Raw genomic sequence first — 23,845 nt, 5'->3', positions numbered from 1 at the left:
TTCAATAACTTCATTAATGAAATGTGTGCCACGATCATTGTTCTATTGGTAGACCATATCTAACAAAGACATTTTTTGTATAGAAATTGTGCATGATCCTTGCGTAGGCTTTCTATGTGGCTTTAGCTTCAACCCATTTAATGAGATAGTCTATGGCAACAATGATATATTGGGCTTGAGTCCTATAAGCGACCGTTGAAATTGGTCCTACAAAGTTTGTACCCCACTTAGAAAAATCTCTAGCTCCCATCATTGGCCTTAACAACATCTCGTCCCTCTTTATTGGCACTTTGGTACACTGGCAAGTCTCACATCTTTCAACGTATTCGTTGGAATCCATATGTAATGTAGGCCACCATATTCCCGTGGTTAAGATAATTTTTGTTATTCTATCCCTTGAGAAATTGCCTTCGCTTATTCCTCCATGTGCCTACTCTGAGATCGGCAAATACATGATTTTCGTTGCACATATCCTAAGCTAATTATCTTTTCCTCTCTTATAGAGCTAATTTTCAATCATGTTGTGAAGTCTCGAGCCTCTATCTCTATAGCTCTTTGACGTGCTTTAGAGATATTTTTTAAAAATGTTCTCGTTGTCATGTAGTCAATCATATGTTGACTCCATTCTGGTGCAATTGTCACCTGAAACAGCGTTTCATGTTCTATTGGTGGTGTAGATCTACATGTAGCACACTTAGTAACATATTCATGAACATCAATGCACATATTTGACTAATAAACTCCTGATTGTTTCAAGTGTTGATATGTTTCATTTGTGAGCAATGAAATGCTAAGTCATGAACATGTGCTTCTAAAAGATAGCAATCATATTCTTCGAGACTTATGCATAATCATAAAATGTTATTTGAGTCTAAATAACACAAATCTCCACTGATTAACAAAAAATTCCTGTATTTTTGAACCGTCTACCATTTAAGCTCTTGTTCATTCCTATCAAATTCTCCTCCATAGCATATAAACTGACTATCTCTTGAGACCACTTGGGTTCCATTTCAACATTAAAAAGATATGCATCTGGGATGTCATCGTCTACGCCTTTTGGAGATTCTTCATTTGGAAATCTGGACGAGTGATCTTCTCAAAGATATGTCTTCCTCTTTTTAATCACTAGTGTAACATCATTGTTAGTTGTAACATTCATGGCCCATGTGGTTAGTTCAATACTTCATCTCCTTGCATGGTAGATAGGCAGTGTATCAGAAAATATCCACGTCCATTTTGTGAGCAAACAAGCATGGATAATAATGGCTACCCCATATATTCATGACGAAACAATGACTTGACCGCCAAGTTCAAGGGTTTTACTATTGATAATCGATGGGTTGTGCCATATAATCCTGTTTTGTCGACACTATTTAGTGCACATATCAATGTTGAGGTATGTTCTAAAATTTCAGCCGTCAAGTATGTCTACAAGTACATCTACAAGGGGCATGATAGGGCAGCTATAGGATTTCATACGTCAGCAAAAGATTCTGAGAGGGAGATTATTGATGAGATAGACATGTATACGGATGGATGCTATGTATCTGCATCTGAGACTTGCTGGAGAATTTTTTAATTCCCTTTGCACAATGATGCACCATTTGTCCATAGATTGAGCATGCATGTTCCAGCTGGTCAAATCGTGACATAAACAGAGTGGTTCACATGCAACTTGGAGAATCCTGATGCAAACGATACTTTGTACATTGATTTTCCTCAAAAGTGGGTGTGGAATTTAGGTTCCAAAAAATGGACGAAGAGATGTCGTGGGGACGCTATTGGGCGAATGTATTTTGTGTATCCCTCTAGCGGTGAATGATATTATGTACGTTTGATTTTGACTATTTGTAAAGGATGTAAATCATTTAAGGAGCTATGTTCCGTAAATGGTGTATAGTCTTGGCCACAACATTGGCCACAACATCTTCTTGGATTTCAGAATTGCTGCTACAAATTGGACGCACCGCACATTCCAGGTTCGAGATACCCTTGGAGATCGATAGTTACAGCACATGCAATATCCCTGTTCAGGATCAATTTGCTGAATTGCTTAGACTATGCAAGTTGATTGTGTGGGATGAGGCTCCTAAGACGCATCGATATGCCTTCTTGGATTTCAGAATTGCTGCTACAAATTGGACGCACCGCACATTCCAGGTTCGAGATACCCTTGGAGATCGATAGTTACAGCACATGCAATATCCCTGTTCAGGATCAACTTGCTGAATTGCTTAGAACTATGCAAGTTGATTGTGTGGGATGAGGCTCCTAAGACGCATCGATATGCCTTTGAGGCTTTGGATAGGTCTTTGCAAGATATCATGTGCTCAAGAAAGCCATTTGGTGGAAAAGTGTTGCTTCTTGGTGGAGATTTCAGACAAATCTTGCCAGTGGTGTTCAAGGGAGCACGTGCCGACATTGTTGATGCTACACTTTGTCGATCACACTTATGGAATTGCGTGAATATCCTTAGATTAACATGCGTGTGGAAGATGGTGATGTTGTAAATTTTGCCTATAGAGAATGGCTTATGGATGTAGGAAATGGGACTTTGACAAGTAGGGATGAGCAGAAGATGGAGATCCCCCGCCACATGGTGCTTTCTTCATCTTCATTGGATGAATTGATAGATTGCATCTATTCTAAAATGGATAAAGATGTGGACCATGCAAAAAAATTCAAAGAGCGAGCTATCCTTGCTCCCAAAAACTCTGAAGTTGATATTCTCAATGCTAAGGCCCTGTATGCAATAAAAGGTGATGTCGTGCAATACATTTAGTGCTGACTCCGTGGTGGAAAACGCGATGCAAGATTCATTCTTATACTCTGTGGAGTTTTTAAATGGTTTGAACTTGGGTGGTGGATTTCCAGCATATTGCTTGGAGTTGAAGATGAACGCCCCAATAATACTATTGTGGAACCTTGATCCAAGTCAAGGTTTGTGCAATGGGACACGCTTGGTGTGTAAGATATTTCACCCTAAAGTTTTGGAGGCAGAAGTTATTTACAAGTACATGGGTTGGGACCAGGGTTTTTATCCCTCGAATATGTTTTGTGCATTCTGGCACGGAGTTACCATTTGTTCTTAGAATAGACAATTTCCAGTTAGATTGGCTTTTTGCATGACTATAAACAAGTCATAAGGCCAAAGAATTTCCGTGTTGTGCCTATACCTGGTGACACCGGTCTTCACTCATGGACAATTGTATGTTGCATTGTCATGTGCACATTCAGCTGCTGGGATAAAGATTCTCCTACGTGATGTCGATGTAAACGAAACAACTGCACTAACAACAAACATTGTGTACCATGAGATACTAAACAGTGCCATATGAAGGCTCCATTCCTTCTTATCGTTGTCTTCTTTTTTGTGTACATTTCAACTTATAAAATATAACATGTATATATTTTTCTACCTCTCTTCATAACATGTACTAAACTATGTCATTCCTTCCTCTCATTATCTATTTTCTGGTGTCAATTTGGCTATAAAGGTCATGGATCAAATTTCTTACATCTCTGAGGTGTCTTTTGTATTAAACCTAGAATATCATCCACATCCTGGTATGTTCCAATCCATATATATTTATGTGGATGCTTATTGTGTTCCTTTTGAGACCTTGATTTTTTTTTTCATTATTTTAAGGAGAGCCACGTTTTGGTGTGCACCTTTGTCGCATGAGAAAATTGTTAGGACCATCCGCAAACACTACAAGACCAGGTGTGTGTATTTATGAAATTAAGAATTGACTTGGTATAACGTAATATTCATGGCATTTATTGTTTCTTTTTGTGTTGCGGACCTTAGGAAGCTGCCATCTATCGATATTTTTATGTTGTGTATTTTGGCATACTCATCAAACATTGAGTACGGTGTTTACTTGGTTAGGAAGGAGTGTGTGTCTTCCCAAGAAGAAGATGATACTTAGTGGTTTGTTAGATATGAAGGATACTCCGTTCCCGATGATTGTGAGTACCTCCAAAGTTCTAGGTTCTTTGAGCTGATCTACCAGATCTACTTGCCTAGACAACTTGCATATATGGCAGCTCCACACATAGCTGTAATAACTGGTACGTGCAAAGTGTTGGGTTTGGTGCTTCGATTGCATTATTTCAAGAAAAGTCTCTCTTTTTCACTAATTTTGTTTGTTAATCCAAAAGATAATCAACCTTGGGATGGATAAATGGTCCTTAATTTAGGAATGGAGAAGCTCCAAAACAATTATCAATTGCATGATAAAGTGATCTACGTTGATTTTTCCTCTTATATCATTTGTGGCACAATCGTGTTCCTGATTGTGTACGTTTAGATGACAAACATATCAACAACTCTTCCATGTTCATGATCCATTTTAAGACGTTCTTTGGATGTTTGGATACAATTCTGAATGTATACATGTTTATTATGACTTTTTTAATTTTATGCAATAGAGTTTTTGACTTGCGATTGCAGTTCATGGGATTCAAAATATTATGTTCATATTTTAGAGATTGTAGTTTGAATACGTAGAATTGAATACGTCAATTCTACGCCTTGACCCTCACATTTGTGAGAGGGTAGGTTCCTATACTGAGAGAGAGAGAGAGAGAGAGAGAGAGAGAGAGAGAGAGGGAGAGAGAGAGAGAGAGATACGATAAGGAAGGGAGAAAATCATGCATGTTGCTAAGACGTGTGAGATAAAATCTAAAGTTTTTGTGTCTTTTTTTAAAACAAACCTTATTCTTTGTTTAAATAATGTTTTCTTTTGTATGATAAGATGTTAAGTTTGAAGTATATATTGCACAAGTGATTGTTTCCTTGGTGGTAATTAACACAAAGGTCATCTTTCTATGCATTGTGATGAACTTTTTAAATGGTACAACTATGGAAAACACTAATAACAATGCCATCATTGAGAGCAAGTCTGACGGTATTGAGTCCACTCCTCTTAAATTTGCCAATGTTCGAGTGGCAAAGAAAAGTGCTTGATGTGTGGGATCCTCTTCTGTTCATCCTATGGTACATGATGGAAATGAACAAGTCTTGGCTGCATTGCGGGACTTCTTTACCCGTAGTGAGTCTAGGTAGTTGGACTTTGAAAGACACTTATAAGCACTCCTAGATGTGACTTAGCAAGACAATGGACAACAATTGTAGACCTTCGCAATGAGGTGTGTTCATATGTAGAGCTCTTCAATGGCGGAATGAATCGCATTGAGGAGAATAGGTCCACCATGTTAGTGCACATGGAGCAACAACAATTTGAATCAATGCAGGGCTCACACATGACCAATAGGGAATTCCATATCCAAATTGATGCACTTAAAGAGCAGGTTCGAGCTCTAGAAGGAGAGGTGACGCGGCTCAAGATCCACCTAAATCGGTTGAATGCATTGATGACAAAGATGGCTCGAGCTTCAGATGCATGTTCCATATAGATGCGTTAAGTCGTGGCTACTAGATCTAATTGAACTCCTGGTTTTGTGTGCTCGTTAGATTGAATGTCGTGATGTACTAAAGCATAACTTGCTTTGAATTGCGTTGATAGGGTAATGTAATAGATGTTGTTTTGTTTGGTTCTATAGTTGTGTTGCTTGAGGTGCATGGCATGAAGCCATGTACTTATATTAAAGTTTTGAGACCTTGGTTGAGATTATATTTTGTGTCAAAACAATATGGAGTAATACCTTTGTGGCTTGGGAGCATAAAGTAACAAAGCAGCTTCAATTACTACATTTATGATTAGCTATGTGAGCTTCAAGGTGGAAATGAAATACTTGAAAGCTCGATAGATTCTAGAATATTTTTCTACTATCTAAACTTCATTGTGAAAGTTATCTTTAGGTTTACATGTAAAAATTTCCTTACTCCTTTAGATTTGAAAGACTTTTTGCTTTCTTAAATAATTGGGTGGTAGCAACTTTTAGCTCCCATTAGAGTTTGTAATGACCATTGTAAACATCTTTAGACAAAGAGTAGAGGCATGAAGAGAGCTTTTTGAGGGATCTTTTTTCTAATTTTTACTTGCACTAGAAAAAATAAAAAAACTTTCTTGCAAAGCTCGCTCGTGGAGAGTGCTTTAGCGGGGGGCTTTCTCCCTTCTCTCTCTCTCTCTCTCTCTCTCTCTCTCTCCCCATCCCCCCTCTCTCATATATTTTTCCGCTATCTAAACTTCATTGTGAAAGTTATCTTTAGGTTTACAGGTAAAAATGCTTCCTACAAAGCTCCCTCATGGAGAGAGCTTTACACAGACACACACGCGCGCGCGCGCACGCACGTACATACATACATACATACATACATATACATATATATATATATACCCCTTAAAGGGGGCTGTAGCCGAACGGTTGGAGAAGCTATTCGCCAAGAAGCTACAATGCCCCTCTGCACGTCGTTATGCTACAACTCCCTTGAAGGGGTTTATATATACATACATACATATACATACATACATATACATATATATATATATATATATATATATATATATATATATATATATATATTAGATATATATGTAATGACCATTGTAAACAACCATCCCCTCTATACCCCCTAGACGAGTAGAGGTAGGGAGAGAGCTTCACACACACACACACATATAGATGTGATATATATAAATACATAGATATGTATATGTATGTATACATACATCTATATTATATCTCTTTGCTTTTTTGCATGGAGACATGAACAATGTCAATCATGAATAATTTCTTTTGGTGTTTGAAGGTTCATTGGTATTGCAGTTGGGGTTATTTGTTTTCAAAAAAAGCATCAAAAACTCAAATCTAAGTGTTGTCTTTCATTTTAACTTTTCCCATATCTGTGGAATTTTTGCTTTCATAAATGATAGATGTTTTACATGTTTTTCATCTCATTATGTGAGAATGTTGAAAGTTTGTGGCTTATATATACATAAATGAGTAGATTTGTGTGGCTCTTTATGCATGTCTGTGAGTGATTGAGAGCTAATCTTTAACTACGGATTTAAGAGTTTTAGTGGTATTACTAGTGCACTCTTTTGGTTAACACCAACACATGGATAGTATACTATAATTGTTATGTTGATTTTAATTCTCTATGCACTTTCATTGTCTTGCAAAGCTTATGTTGGTGTTTCTTGGATGGGCTGGAATGTTCTATTTTTAGATGTCCCGTCTTAGAAGGCATTGGACAATGTCTACGTTTAGTTGGATGCTTCATCATCCACCACGTCACATCTATGGTAATGAGCTCTAATTGTATCATTAGTAAAATTTTCAAGTTGATGTTCGAGCTAACAAATTTCTTGTGTAGATCCACTTGGTTGGAGAGGCCCACTCACTATGCATGATATAGTTCACATTATTGAAAGCATTGAAGTTGTTAGGTAAGGAATATCAATGAAACACAATTTCTTTTTATATTTTGTTTTGTTGTTAAACTTATTGTGCATGATGTAGTTCACATTATTGAAAGCTTTGAAGTTGTTAGGTAAGGAATATCAATGAAACAAAATTTCTTTTTATATTTTGTTTTGTTGTTGAACTATTATTTTGAACCTGCTGGCTTCTAGGAATCACTATTATTGTGATAACATTTTAATGGAAGTGCATGAGTTTTTTGGAGGACCCCAAGAATATTTCACAATCCATGTGGCATTGAACCGTAATGCAGGTTCAACTCGCATACGAGTTCGTGAGCTTGGTGATTGCTTGCTTGCCAATGCAGTATACTCTTATAGGGATATGCATGAGAATTGGAGGATTGTATTGTACACCTTGCACGAGGGGCGTCGTTGTTTTGGTAGGAGTGTTCGTTGTGTGGGCCCATGGATTTTGGGGGTGCCAAATGCAACGTCTCGCAGATTGTCGTTTTGAAGTCACAAATTTTTTGTCAGTTAAGATTTAGTGGCTTTCAAAAAACTTTTTGTTTAAGAGACCAATCACAAGTTATGCTTAAAGAGACTACTTATAGTTAAGATTTTGTGGCTTTCATGACTCGGATGATTGGATTTGGGCAGCACAAGCCATTCGATCAAAGCCTTTATGGTTGTAAAGTCTGATGTAATATCCGCCTCCCAAGGCTTGGCTTGGGCTTGAGATTGATCTGTAATTTTCTGTTCTCTTTCTAATACAATCACTCACAATTGTGAGTTCTGCCCAAAAAAAGATTTTGTGGCTTTCAAATAAATTTTTGTTTAAGATACCAATCACAAGTTATGCTTAAAGAGACTACTTATAGTAATAGGAGTGGATTGTTGTTTTTCTTTTAATCTCCTTCTCCCTGTCTCTCTTTCTTGCCATAAAATTAAAAGCCGTGTTCTTCTACTCTTCTCTCTCTCTCTCTCTCTCTCTCTCTCTCTCTCTCTCTCTCTCTCTACATTGCATGTAATCTTTTTAGTTTATGTTATGTACTATAGTTCATGCACTTTCTATTGTGGCACCAGGCTGATGTGATTTAGAGCAATGCAATAAAGGATGCAAAACCTTATTGCAGATAATGAAGCGAAGATATGGTTGTCATTGCCTTGAATTGGATGCATAAAAAAAAACTTGCACATGTTGTCACCTTAAATAGGAGGGGAAGGTGTACCCAAAATTGAACCATACTCCTTCTTGGCCGCAGCAACGCACGGGTCTCATACTAGTCATTTCTTATTTGTCCTCCTCCTTTTGATTTGCGCCCAAAGCACTCTCCTGGTTTGCTAGGCATGCTCCCAAAGCAAGGAACCACCACGTATTTGAGGGGGATATGGCTGTGGCAAGCTTTTGTGAAATTATACAAGAGAGCAGAGTGACGATCCACATGATCGGAGACAAACAAGCATCAGAGAACTAGTCTAGAACAATACATGTCATGATGACATCTTGTAATAAGTAAAGCTTAGGAGTAGTTGTGGTTTCTCTGTCAAACAGAAAACTTGTAATCCTTTGTCCCTCAAGGCTCATTTTGAGCTTGAGGTTGGTGTATATTTCTGATGTTCTTAATACTATCCACTCACAATTGTGAGTTTTGCAAAAAACAAAAGATGGCACCATGTCTTATGATTATGATGATGTAGTTTATGCTGTTATAATGTTATGAGGATCTTACTATTTGCCATTGGTGATTCTTAGGAGACGAGAACAACTTAGAGGGAACTTGGAAACTCGAAGGGTGAAGAGATGTCTGACGTGGCTTCGTGGAGAGAATAATGGTAGTGGTAATTTTATGAGCTCAACAATGGAAGGTTTGGAACTTGGGAGGAGACTCTTCATGTTTAGAATTCCAACAAAGGGCACATCCAACAAAAACGGAGATGTATGATTCCCTCACTGCAAGTGCATTGCAGGACATTTCAAGTTCTAGGTATTTGCATTTTCCATTTATAACTTACTATTGCTCTTGCTCATTGTGTATCTTGTAGGAAATGATTTTTAGTACTGCTAAGCAATGTTTTGAAAGTGCATCCTTGCACATTGTACTTTAGAGTTTTCTTTAAAAGGTACAATTGTTCAAAAACACATGTTTTTGGTTAGTTAAAATGCTCTTATGATTATTAATTTTTTTGGTAAAAATTTGATCGTAAGGTTTGAAAATTGCCAAGCACCCTTACCCATTCTAGGAAAGGGAAACTTTCAGAGTGCCTGTCCCATGGGAAGGGTTGTCTATCACTTCGACCTTTAAAATATTAATGGAGAGTTTATGTAAGCAATCTTGGAGTGAAGTGTTTGACAATTAATGAAAGTTGAACATTTTGTTTGTCTTGTGCCTTGAGCAAGACGAGGGTAGAACCAACTTTGTCAAAATTGGCAGAGTTGAGAGAGAAAAGCTTCGTTGCTGGACGGGGTAGCACATCTACCGTCCATGTGCCGACACACTTGAGCGTGAGTGTGACAAAGAAATAAAGTTGGTGCTATTTGATTTTTGTGAAAGTTAGGAGAGGGTAATTGAAAACTGATGACCCCTCCCATGAAACCACGACGCCCCCCCCCCCACCCCCAAACAAACAAAATAGGGTAGATAAATAATTGAAGAAAACGTTGCAACTTGCACACGTTTACATTGCACAAAGTGTCAAGGACGACTTCATACTTTAGAGGGCTTGTACACGGTGGGCTTGAAACTCACGGTGTAACTTTTTCAACTATGCCTAAAGGAACACCTTAAAAAACGTGCTACATTCCCACAGCATAGTTAGCGACAGTTTTACCTACTCTTTCCAGTTCACATTTTACATGTTTCACCCCTCCTACAAGAACCAACGACACCTTCTACAAGGGCACAAAAACGCTGGCAGCCTCAGCCATGCACCTGCTCAAAGAGAAACTGCCATGAACCTCTCCACACCAATGGGCTGCAGGGCTTCCTGTTCGCCAACAACCAACTTCTTGAGGACAACTTCTCACCATCACCAAGCAGAGAAGAATTCTTGGTTGAGAGTGACACAACTACACAATCACTACTACTCAATTTATTGAGAAGTACATACCACAATCAGATTGTCTCAAATGCATTCAACTAGCCAAAAAAAAGAGAGCATGAAGTGTAAAAGACTTCAAGGTTAAAAACACTTCAGCTACACAATCACTACTACTAAATTTATGAGTCTTACATACCACAAAGAGACTTTATCAAATGCAAAGACTAAAATTCAAGTAGCCCAAAAAACACAGCATGAAGTGCAAAAAGACTTCAAGGTAATTGAGGTCAAGTTGCATGCTGAACAATATGCCAAAATCTATCCAAAAACCACTCGCTACTCGAGCAACACTCATAGGTGAGTTCCATGCAACTCATCCAGGTAGTTCGTGACTGTTTTTGCGTTGATCGCATTTTCTGTGTTGTGCGCATGGCCATCGTGATCATTGTATCTTGCAAGTTCGTGATCCAATTCATTGTCCATATCCATGTCGTGATCAATGGCCAAGTTGTGCAACATACAACAGACAGCCATCACCTTCGGGACTTTGACGACATTGGGGTTCTTGATTTTTCCATCTAGGATTCTCCAAGCATTCTTAAGTCGTCTGAAGGAGCTCTCCACAACCATGCGTGAGGACGATAGGCGGAAGTTGTACCGAGACTGCGATGGTGTGCAAGGCTCCGGAAATGGCACAAGCAACCAAGGCAAATGGTAATAACCACCATCCCCAATGATGTACTCACGAATACTGTAGCCACAATGGCAAAAGGGGGCTCCCTCCAACCTTTGGTTTGCTTGTGCTAGCTGGAAGATGGAGCTGTTCTGCAACACTCTCTTGTCATTGGCTGGACCTGGAAAGCCTGCATAGATATCTAGGAAACGCAGGTTTGCATCGACGATTTCGTGAAGCGTCATTGAATAATTGCCTTTCCGATCATACCAATTGCTTGCAAGCTCTTCTGGTGGGCGTTCCATCTTAATATGTGTGCAATCTATGGCACCCATGCAATTGGGAAACCCTTGGAAGCTTCTCATGCCTGCTTTTGTTCCCTCAACTTCCGCAGGAGTAGTAGGCCACCTAATGACATCCTTCATGAATGGTAGCATGGCTGATATGAAGTTATCCACTATCTTTGACACGGTTGAAAGCCCACATCCAAACTTCTCTGCCACTACGTGTAGCGTACACCCAGTAGCAAGATGCATCAAAGCAACCGCTACCTTCCTCTCCACTGTAAATACTCTCCCTCTCACTGTCAGCAGTGACTCTGGAATGCAGCCTTGTCGGAGAGCAGGTGACAGCATCTCCACCAACTCGGAAAAAAGACCTCTTGGTATGCGAAAGAATGATTTGAAGCGCTCAAGATCTTCCATACACCATTCGTCATAGTTGGGCCACCAGTGGATGGATCTGGGTTTGATGTACCACTCCTTCAGTTGAGCGGCATCCCATCGCAAGCGTGAGGACATAGCGACAAGATGGCAAATTTGAGCCATGGTTCCTAGTGACACCGCCATGTGGACCTGACCATGTGCACATCATTCGATCGACGAAGACGCTTGCGACGGAAGCATTGGAAGCAAGAGGATGTTGACAGGCCAGCTCGCATTGAAGTAAGAGACAAGATCTGCAACTGATGGATGATACAAAACCAAAGAAGAATGATTGGCAACACGTCATCCATGCCTAACGCACCTGCTGGTCAGTGCAACCATGCAAGAGTAGACATAAAAATAGAGACCTTGACAACAGAAATCAACTCAGAAGTTAAAGATTTGTATATGAGAATTGATCAAAATACTGGAAATCTGATTACTGAACCTCACTTCATCTAGACATAGAGTTCAACCCAAAAAGACAAGGATTCTGAATGCAAAACTTTGATATAGATTCATTGCATCAGCTCAAACTGAAATTGCTTGGATATATGAAAATCTAGATTGATTATGGAGCTACACAACATTTTGAAATCTGGATTTCTTATGCAGCTAAGTTGAAAATCTGAAATCTGAAAGTTTGAAAAACTCCAAAATCTGAAATTTGAAACTCCAAAATCTGAAAATCTGAAAGTTTGAAAAACTGAATATCTGAAATACGCAAAATCTGAAAATCTGGACTATTTGTGATGTGCTTCTAGGGTTGATATGAGAAGCTAAATTTTGAAAATACTACTTTATTGTGGCTCTAGGGATCCGCCTGGCTTAAGCAAGATAAATATATGCCGAGAAAATCCGAGAAGTTTTTGATAGACTCCTGAAATGATTGGACTTGTGCTTCGGTTGCTTGAACTTGTCGTGCCTGGAGGGATAGCATGTCCTCAACTTGCCTTTGTTCAAGCTCACCTTGACGTTGATCTTGTCCTACTCTCTCGTGATGCATTTGCTCCATGGTTTCCATCAAGTTCTTGCATACATCTTGAAACTCCTTCTTAATGGTGGCCTGTCTGCTTTCGACACGGCCCCTGCGTTTTCCTGTAGAGCTAGGATCAGCCGAAACACCATCACGTGTTGCCAACGAGTTTGTGTTGTCAGTGGCATTCGAAGTACTCACGCCACCTGCTGCTATTGTCGAGTTCAAAGTTGCATCATTTACATACACCATTGTTAGTCAAACATTGGTAGCATTAAATAATAAAACGCAAAAGAGGATAGTGACGAACAATGTGTTTTACCTAAAGCATCCAAAGAACTGTCGACCATGATCGGACCGGGGTCAACAAGAACGTCCACTCCAAACCTTGACTCTAGAATCTCGTACATGGTTTTGTCGAATGACCTGGGGAACCCACCTTCCAAGCGTTCATCTACAGACATGAGCTCGTATGAGTTCTTCCCTGACGGCACTGCTTTATCCCAGTCCCTAATCTTCTTGTTCTTTGGAAATGTGTTTTCCCACTTATCTCTGCATTGAAGCGGGCTTTTGTTCACCTTTTTAGCTTTACACCAGGCAGACACTCTACGCCATCTCTCATCCAATGTGAGAAATTGATTTTTGCCTTTCGCCTCGGTCATCTCCCTATCCAATCTCAACTTTGCATCGGCAAGAATCCGGTAATCTTCAAGAGACCACTGATCTCTGTACGTAGTAGTGTCTCCATCAGCTAGCTTTTTCCTTCGTTCCTTTGCTTTTGATTGCTTCGAACCACCACCATTGTTGTCATTGCCCTTGTCTCTTGCACAAGATGTCCGCTTCCTTGAAGGCATATTTGGCTGCCCTGCTTGAGGAGGAACAATCATTTCGACCTCATTGTATGCTTGAGTGTTGGCCATACTTTCCACTACATGTTGAGCAGTATTCGTGGCCTCAACTTCAGCCATGGAATTGACTTCTTGGCTTGTTGGTTGATGAGAATGTTGGAAACCTTGAGGTTGTGGCCGAGGATATGCACACATTAAATCTGGAGTTTGCCCAAATGAGGGAGCTGTGCCAAATGTTTGAACTTCAGGAACTGGATTAATGAAAGATGGTGGTGGCGTGTGGAATGCCGGCCGAGGTGGTGTGGGATACGCATTAGCTCCCAACATGGAAGCACGGCGGATGAATGCTCGAGAGAATGAACATGGAGGCAGAGCAGAGATCCCTTGCGGAGCCCCAATGGTATCAGCATTTGATGCCAGCTCATGGTCTTGAGACGACAAAACCAAAGACAGTTGAGACCAATTTGTGTCATCCTCCCGCTTGAATTGGGAAAGCTCATTCAAGTCCACTGGGGTAGGCATGTTGCAAGAGCAGTTGAAGTATTCAATGAGAAACCTGGAAAGCCTAACGGCAACCAGAAACCAACAGATGGATGTCTAATATCTCCTTCCCTAACAAGATATGCTTAACCCTAATTGAAATTCAAGTATGCACAAACATATTGGGACTTAAAAAAAGCGCAAAAGCACGGTTTTCAGATGCGATACCACACCCATATAGCGGACCCTAAACAATCATGCTTTCAATGGTTTCTCAGCTTCTGAAGAACCCAATAGCTTTGTAGTTTGTACGGACTCGATCACCAAATTTTATGAAACCAATGAATATGGAGATATAGACAAATCAAAGAGCACTTTGCACTTTAGTGCTGCTATTTGTCATGCATTGGAAAACAGCTCCAAGCATGCCAAATTAGAACTTGAAAAACAATTGTGTGTGTGCACAGTAGACAGCACACCATTGCCTTTTGCTGAAAACCAGTACATTAAGCAAGTGACATGAAAATAATTAAGATGAGCTGTGATGGTTGAATGAATAGTTGTGCACTTGAATGATGCAAGTAAAACCGGCTTGTACTGTGACAATGTGTTTCTTTGAACCCATGCAAGTGAAGATGTCCGTGCATTTCTTTGAACCTGTGCGAGTGAACACAATACATATATATATATATATATATATATATATATATATATATATATATATATATATATAGAGAGAGAGAGAGAGAGAGAGAGAGAGAGAGAGAGAGAGCGCATTACCTGCTGATGGTCTTCTGCGCTTTCTGAAGGAGAAGGCAAAATCTGTCTGTTGAATGCTGCAGTAGCTGCTCTTTATAGCTTGGAGCTTCTTCACGTTGCATGAAATAATCTCCAACTGCCTGCAGCCGGTGGAGGCGCTTGAGCAACTGGAGAGTTGGCGTAACTTTTGTTGTTTCAGCAAAAGTTAGCTAAGCTGCACAACTACCCGACATCTCCGTGTGCGTTCGCCAAACTTACCGCGTGAATGGAGGCCTTTGAATGCGGACGCCCAAAAAGTGCTTTGAAACGCACCGTGTGCAAGGCCTCTTATGTATGAAGCATTGTTGAAAGGGTACGTGCGACAATTTTTGATGATATGGCTTGAAGATTCATCTGCAGTGTCTACATCCTTGAAAGTAGGATCTCGCATGTAGTTGAACTCAGCGGCATCTAAGAGCTGAGTCGCACCATAGGTTAGTAGGGATAGTATTTACTAAAATGAAGGTGATCAATGTTTCTCTCTGTAAAGTCGAAGCTAATTCTTAGCTTTACTATCACTTTGTAAATTGAAGGGTTTAAGCTTTTTTTTTTGAAGTGAAAGGGTCTCTTCACTTTTAATCCTCTCCTCTCCTATCACAGATCTCCCACGTTTCCTTTGAAAATAGAACTTTACTTTTTCTCTTTTTGGTAATAAGTGTGCGACCTTATGCATAGCTTTGTCGACCTTACCCCTCAGTTATATCTAACACGGGCCTGGGAGACGGGATCAAAGGCTCCAATCATTTTTGGGCTCCGACATTAAGCACCTTTCGTAGATCTTGTCATGAAAGTAAACTTGGGTATTTTTGTAAATTCGAATACCTGAGTTTACAAAAATATTCGAGTTTACTTTTTTCTGCCCCGATACATTTGCACGTCAAAACTCCATGAAAACGTCTATATTCCACAAGTGACGTGCGCGAGCAATGTGGTTAGACCAAATGGCTCTCATACCCCATGTTGTGGGTTCAAGCCTCCCGAGGGGCGGGGGATAAACTCGGATACTCGAGTTTACATTGTACCCGAGTTTACATTGTCCACGAAAGCCCGAGATTTACGGTGCTCAATCATCCCACCATAGATCCCATCTCCTCCCATGTCCGTGTGAGATATAGGCGAGGGACCTCGTCCCCACTAGCACGTGGTGCAACCCGGCCCTAATCAGCATGTGGCTTTCACCTTGCTTTTCGGATTCGGAAGCTGCAGGGACATGCCTTTTACATGTGCGCACCATCATCACTATATCACACGGGCATGGTCAAATGGGATCAGTGGTGGAGGAGAAAAAGGCGAGGCCCATCAATCATGGACCCTCAGATCTGAGGCTGCCGCGAAATTACCACTTTGCCCGAATTTACAAATTTGCCTCGAATTTTCTAATCGGCTCACATTCACAATACTTGAATCCCCTATATTTCAACGTACGCATGAAGGCGTAGTGGTTAGTGCACATGGCTCGTGGTGGGGAGGTCGGGGTTCAAGACATGGGGTACGGATCGACCTGAATTTACAAGCCTACCCGAATTTACTTTTCTCCCGAATTTACCAAACGCGCATCTGACGGCTTAGAACACCTCAACCGTCGATCCCATTTGAGCATGCCCGTGCGAGCAATTTTAAGGGTAATTCTGTATCCACCCTATGGGAAACGACTCTAAGGTTAATTACTTGGCTTAGATAATTAAAAAAATCAGAGTTTTTCTAATTGATTCACGAAAGATATGAAGTAAGCAAGCTCATTCATTTTCCTAGAGCAATATGAAGGTGCAGAGTGACCGCAGGCATGTGTGATGGAAAAACCTTCTTCTTATTGGACTAATGACGGATTAATTTTCAGCCTTAATCACATCTAAATGTGGGAGAAGATTAAGTATAATTTAATTACAACTCTATTGAGTAGTGAAAGATTGAATTCTGACAAATCTACACTATTACTAGCTGACAACTTATTGACTGTACCGCCTAGAGAGAGAATCTTTCCTAATCATGCATTAAGCCTTGATTAAGGATGATGAATGGCTGAATAAATTAACTAAATGAATGATAATTATGTACTGAAGTATAGCTATGAAAACTTAGAGGGAAGCTATAGAGAATTATGGTTAAAAGTAGGCATAGTAGACAAGAATTATGAGTGGGTAATGATGAGATTAAGAAGAGCAGTAATTAAACCATAATTACCGTGAGTAGGGGCTGAGAATCCTCTTAAATTTCTGATGCAATGAATCCTCAAGATGGGAATTTCGGCAGCACCTCCCTCCTTGCTTCTCCTTCAAAAGCTGTGTGTGTGCCGGCAGCACCTTCCCAGTGTGTAGGTGTGTGAGTATGCAATGTGTGTGTGTGAGCATATATGTCTCTGTGTGTGTGTGTAGGCCTTTAAATAGGCTCCTACAGGCTGAAAATCGATTTGTGCTGCTAATTGCATCTGGATGAGCACTCAGTCCTTGCATGGCAGGTCTAGTTGCCTACCCACCAAGTGTCCAGTTGGTTTAGTAAGGTGACTCTCACACTGAGTTGCAGGCTTGGCAGCTTCCCCAAGACTCCCACGAAGCAAGAGGGCGCCCCCTAGCTGCTAAAGCAGGTCTGGAGTGGGCTGGGACCTGTTCCCACACAGCCTCGGGCCCCCGGTGCCTCCCAGACAATTTTGTGAAAAATTGGTTTTAGGCTAAAACGGGCCATACGAGTCGGATTTTGATGCCGTAAATTGCTATACTAAGCTCTAACTAAGACGTACGGGTCTGAGTACGTGCCATATATAGCAGCCCCCGGGGTCCAAAAATGCATTTTTTTCAAATTCGGGGTACGGGTGCAGATTTTCGAGACGGTCAAAACTGGACGGGTCGGGTGACCAAAACTTACTATTTTTGGAAATTTTTTCACAAAAATTATTTTAATTCACATTTTGAAGCTTAAAAACATTCTAAACATGATGGCATTGACAGAATCTGAAAAACTGCTAAAAATAGTAACTTATTCCATTATATTCATTTCATGGTACAAGGGTGCTCATTTTGATCGGGGTCAGAGACCTTACCTAGCCGAGATAGGGAACACTCTAATGGAGTGAGAGGAGAGAAACTATCCATTTGCCCACTCAACACAGAGACACACATACACACACCCAAACAACTCAGCTCAGAAGAGGATAATTTCTAATGTTTAGATACAATTGAGCTTGGGCCAAAATGGAACAAATAGCTCACACAATATGGATGAAATATGCCAGATACAATCACAAATTGGAGAAGAGACTTCACTCACCGAAGAAACTGACACAACCAAAATAGAAGGAAAAAGTGAGGAATGTAGAAAAATGAATAGCACCATTGCGTCTGGAATGGCCCAGAACCCCAGTCTACAATATCAAAGTGGTCAAATCCGACCTCGGATGAGCAGTTTATGGCCAAAACAAGTTCCAAAAACAACAAAAACTCAGTTGTGGCTGTTCTTCCTCTTTTCTCCACGTTTTGTTGGTCTTTTTCTAAGGTTGTTCAATGTCCACACTTCACTTTATTCCTTGGGCACCTTTGGCCTTCTAGTTGACCTCAAACGGACCCCAAACAGGCCAAAAACTGGCCACGCAATGCATTTTTGTCACTCTTCTACATCCATCCGCACACCTGGCACTCAACTTTTTCCAATAATTCATCCCGCAACCATGTGAAGTGGCCCCCAAATATAGTCTTCATGATGACCTTTCTGCATAATCATCACAAGAAAACACCCACGTTGTCTCCTCGCTTACCCACGTGCAAGTATTTCCCATTCGACCTCCTGACGCCACTAGATGCCATCTGACGCACCTACTTACCTCATGTCATCGGCCCGCGGATAGCTTCGTTAAGAAGTTTTATGTGCTACCAACTCCTCATTATTATAGAAGAAACACACTGGTACTGGTGATAGTGAAAATTGATGCACTATACACATGTTCTCCTACCTATACACATGTGGGCCCCATGTAACCACTTGGCTCTGGAAAATGGGCAATCCTTTATTTGATCCACCATGCATGTGTATGTTTATATGTGCAATCACTTCTTCCAAAAAGCTCCTAACAACATAAATGCGTAGAGCTCTTACGTGCGGTTTCAACGCAACATACCACACTGCAATGTGACAACAGGGAAGGAAGTAGGAAGCGCAAGAAGGAGGGAAGTGAGCACCATTAGCTCACGCTATGTTTCTATTATCCAAAACTTATAAAATACTTACAAAAATTGGCTTCTATACCTAATTAGCCAAGGTTTTTGTGGTCAAAACTAATAATCTGGGAGCTCTAACTAAAGATAGGTTGATACAATCTGGAAGCTTGTAGCCCAGGCTCATCAATTACAATGTTCATTTGGGAAAGTAGGAGTTACAACATTCCCAATTTATAAAAAAATTATAAGGGTTTTTACAATAAAGAAGCTCTAAAAAATGTTATCCGAGTTATCTGAGCTAGCGTGCTACTAACACTGCCCGATCTAGGCACTATACTCAATGAGTTGGGAGTAGGACCATTGGGTATGGGCCTAGTGCCTGATAATTAATGTGATGAGATTAGTAAGATTAATTATTAAGTCATGCTAGTTGTTACATGAGATAGCTTTAGTGATAATGCTAATTATGTCAACTCTTTTGAAACCATTGAGACAATATTTCTTAGTGAGACAATTGATATTTTCCCATGCAATGAAGCTATCAGAAGAGGAATACAAAATCATGTAGGGTAAATTTGCACACGAATTTAGGGCAGCTTTAGGTGGTGGATTATTTTTATAAAAGAAAACTCTACTGAGTGGAGATATTGAGGTTATCCATTTTCCAAATAAAACGGAGATCAAAGTTACCATTGTAAGGGTTGTGTAACGAAATTGAGAACTTCAAGAATTGTATAGAGGTGAAAAAGAACCAAGAAGGAGTTGGTTCTATTCTGAGGCATTTTGGATATGTAGATGTGATTTTGTTGTGAAAAGATCTATTATTAAGGCTACCATGTAACAATTTGCAGAGAAGAATGAAAGAGCTCCAAGTGCCAAGTAAGTTTATGCTTGCAATTTCTCGAATCTTTGAGAAGGTTATTTGTCAATTATGCATGGAAAGAGGAATTTTAGAAAATTTTGCAAGCACTATTGGGGTTAAACAAGGATGTCTATTTTCATAAATCTCTTTGATATAAGCATCGATCAATTGGAACAAATGATACTCAAATTTATACAACAAGAAGGCACTGAAGAGGTCACTATTTGCAATGTGGTAATCATGCTTTTGCTGTATGCAGATGATATAGTGACTCTAGCACACACTTAAGAGGAGAATCCATGAATTGCATACAACAATGAGACCCTTGAAGTTTGTGAGATATTTAAGTACCTTGTCCTTGGAATGCCAAGGATTTGGTTAGAGAAATTGCCACCAAAATGCACAGAACAATTATCAAGAAGCCATGGAAAAAAAGTCATATAGCTTTTTCTCAGCAAAGTGAGCAATATGTGTTGTGTTAGACTCCTTAATCCATCTGGGTTTATTAAGAAGTATATGCTATCACTGCTAATGCCAAATGAAGATAGCATATACAACTTGAAATTGGTTCCCAATCCTACCTCAAGTCCGAGGGACTACGGATGGTTTCGGTAGGCATAGAAGCCATTTTCGAAGTCCGTTTGCGTGTTTTCATATAAAAACGCAATCGAATTTAACCTACGGCTTGTGTATTTGGCGTTTCTTCTATCCATTTGACCTACGGCTTTTCATACGCGCTCTTGACATTGCCTAAAGACTACCTAGTGGGTTTCAATAAACATAGAAGCCATTTTCGAAGTCCGTTTGCGTTTTTTCATAGAAAAACGCAACCGGATTTGACCTACGGCTTGTGTATTTGGCGTGAATTCTGTCCGTTTAATCTACGGCTTGCCATACACGGTCTTGAAATTGCCTTAAGACTACTTAATGGACTACGGATGGTTTCGGTAGGCGTAGAATCAGTTTTCGAAGTCTGTCTGCGTTTTTCCGTAGAAAAACGCAATCGGATTTGACCTACGGCTTGTGTATTTGGAGTTTCTTCTATCCGTTTGACCTACGGCTTGCCATATGCTCTCTTGACATTGCTTTAAGACTACCTAATGGACTACGGATGGTTTCAGTAGGTATAGAAGTCATTTCCGAAATCCGTTTGCGTTTTTCCGTAGAAAAACGCAACCGGATTTGAACTACGGCTTGTGTATTTAGCGTTAATTCAAACCCATTGACCTACGGCTTGCCATACATGCTCTTGAAATTGCTTTAAGACTACTTAATGAACTACGGATGGTTTGAGTAGGCATAGAAGCCGTTTTCGAAGTCCGTTTGCGTTTTTCCGTAGAAAAACGCAATCGGATTTGACCTACATCCGTTTGACCTATGGCTTGCCATACGTACTCTTGACATTGCCTAAAGACTACCTAATCATCTACGGATGGTTTGAGTAGGCATAGAAGCCATTTCCGAAGTCCGTTTGCGTTTTTCCGTAGAAAAACGCAACCGGATTTGACCTACGGCTTGCGTATTTAACGTTTTTTTTGTATGTTTAACCTACGACTTGCCATAAAAGGTCTTGACATTGCCTTAAGACTACTTAATGGACTACGGATGGTTTCGGTAGGCGTAGAATCAGTTTCCGAAGTCCGTCTGCGTTTTTCCATAGAAAAACGCAATCGGATTTGACCTACGGCTTGTGTATTTGGCGTTTCTTCTATCTGTTTGACCTACGGCTTGCCATACACGCTCTTGACATTGCTTAAAGACTACCGAATGGACTACGGATGGTTTCGGTAGGCATAAAATCAGTTTCCGAAGACCGTCTGCGTTTTTCCGTAGAAAAACGCAACCGGATTTGACCTACGGCTTGTGTATTTGACGTTTCTTCTATCTGTTTGACCTACGGCTTGCCATACACGCTCTTGATATTGCCTTAAGACTACCTAATGGACTACGGATGGTTTCGGTAGGCATAGAATCCATTTCCGAAGTCCGTTTGCGTTTTTCCATAGAAAAACGCAACCGGATTTGACCTACTGTGTAGAAGTCGTTTATGAAGTCCGTTTGATTTTGTCCGTAGAAAAACCCAACTGGACTTCAAAAACGGCTTGTATTTTGGATGTTTCTTCTATCTGTTTGACCTATGGCTTGTTATATACCTCCGCCCAACCTTTTTTGAGGAGGAAGCTTCTCTCTAAGAGCAACGACAGCACTATTGTTGCTCCCTAGAGAACTTTCCCAGCTAGTTGTTTTAGCCGTTTAGTCCACACCCAACAGTTTAGGATTCCATAATATTTTATTTTGTCATTTTGTCATCTTTTTACTATGACTTTGTATCACATCCACCACATTGTAACTTTCTTATCTCATAGGTCACTTTGGCCTTTCGAAGACGTTAATATAACATTTCATTTCATTTCTCTCTTTAATTTTTCTTTCTTTAATTTTAATTTTCTATGCATACATTAATTCTCTCTCTCTCTCTCTCTCTCTCTCTCTCTCTCTCTCTCTCTCTCTCTCTCTTTCCTACACACACACACACACACACACACGATGTAGAGAGAGAGAGAGAGAGAGAGAGAGAGAGGGGTTGGGGGGAGGGGGGGGGGGGGGGGGGGGGGGGGGGGGGGGGGGGGGGGGAGTGGGTGAGCAGGGGGCCCCTGTGGCGTGGAAGTTTTTTGCGTCGCAAACTGCGTCGATATACCCATGGGAATTTGCGTCGATATACGCGTGGCAAATAATGCATTTCCACGCGTATATCGACGTGCATTGCGATGCGTATATCGACACATATATCAACGTGCTCTAATTACGTCGATATACGCGTGGAAAGGCATGGCCGTCGATATATGATGCGTCGATATCTTCATGTTATGTTGTAGTGTTCCACCAAACAAAGTATCTCGCTGCATAATATCTCTTAAAGTTCTGCCCACTGCTTCAAACGCATAGCGATGTGTCATGGGAGCTTCATCCCATATAAGTAAAGCTGCATTCCTTAGAAGTTATGCAAGTTGACTATTTACCTTTATATTGCAAGTTGCTTCAGAGTGAAGCTCCAAAGGTATCTTAAACCTAGAACGAGTAGTTCTTCCATTACTCAAAAGCAAAGTTGCAATACCCGAGGATGCACATGCAAGAGCAACTCTACAACTTCCTCGCACTCGTGAAAGCAGTGCATTACAAAAGTAAGTTTTTCCTTAGCCACCGGGACCATCTAGGAGAAATACCTTCCATGAATGTGTGTCAACAGCTTGTAGCACTTGGTGATACGCATCTCGCTGATCCTCATTTAAGGAAGTTTCTATACAATCTGCTATACTACACTGTTCATCAACATTGAACATTGTTTCTTCAGCCATAGCACCATTTTCACTTAAGGATACCAATGTTGATTCTATTGCAGGCAACATATAATCGCAAAGCCTCTTGCCATGTTGTTGCAAAAAGCATTCTATATGAAGCAAAGCTTGATTTTTTGCCACATCAAATCGCACACTTGCATCACAAAATTCGGTACAAAACCTGTCCCAAAGAGCAGTCGGATGAAGTGGCTCACAAAAGACTAATATGATTGCAAACAGTTGTCTCATCTATATTCCATTTTGAAAAAAAGATGCCTCTTGGAGGCAAATAGACCATTCTTCATCATCTTGCAATAATCCTCTAGCTATACATGCCTCCTTGTATGTATCATAGATGTGACCATCATACATATGCAAGTTTTCAAAACACTTACATCCCTTGCAAATATTGAAAAGCATTCGTAGGTAATAAACCTCACCAGCAGTAGGGACAATATTATACATTCTTCCAATATAAACCATTCTGTCAAGGTAGTTTTTCTATTTTGCTCATTATCTAGCAAATGTGATACATCATCACCATCTTGAAATGTAACCATATTCTGCAATGGAAGGTGTACTTGCAATCGTTGAATAGCTGGCCTTTCACTATGCATGTCGAAGCCAAATATTCTCCACATTGCC

At 40.3% G+C, this 23,845-nt stretch overlaps 1 protein-coding gene across 1 annotated transcript; it reads left to right on the top strand.

Annotated features, from left to right (window-relative positions):
• The first annotated feature begins 1,881 nt into the window (after positions 1 to 1,881).
• Positions 1,882 to 2,785, top strand: LOC147434144 (uncharacterized). Its single transcript, XM_086489581.1, has 3 exons — positions 1,882 to 2,163; positions 2,253 to 2,399; positions 2,480 to 2,785. The coding sequence occupies exons 1-3, from the start codon at positions 1,882 to 1,884 to the stop codon at positions 2,783 to 2,785; spliced, it is 735 nt and encodes a 244-aa protein (XP_086345707.1).
• Positions 2,786 to 23,845: the final 21,060 nt, after the last annotated feature.

Source organism: Adiantum capillus-veneris, chromosome 19 (genome assembly GCF_014529385.1).
Source record: "Adiantum capillus-veneris isolate H3 chromosome 19, ASM1452938v2, whole genome shotgun sequence".
NCBI lineage: Eukaryota > Viridiplantae > Streptophyta > Polypodiopsida > Polypodiales > Pteridaceae > Adiantum > Adiantum capillus-veneris.
This window is presented reverse-complemented; position numbering and strand designations above follow the sequence as displayed.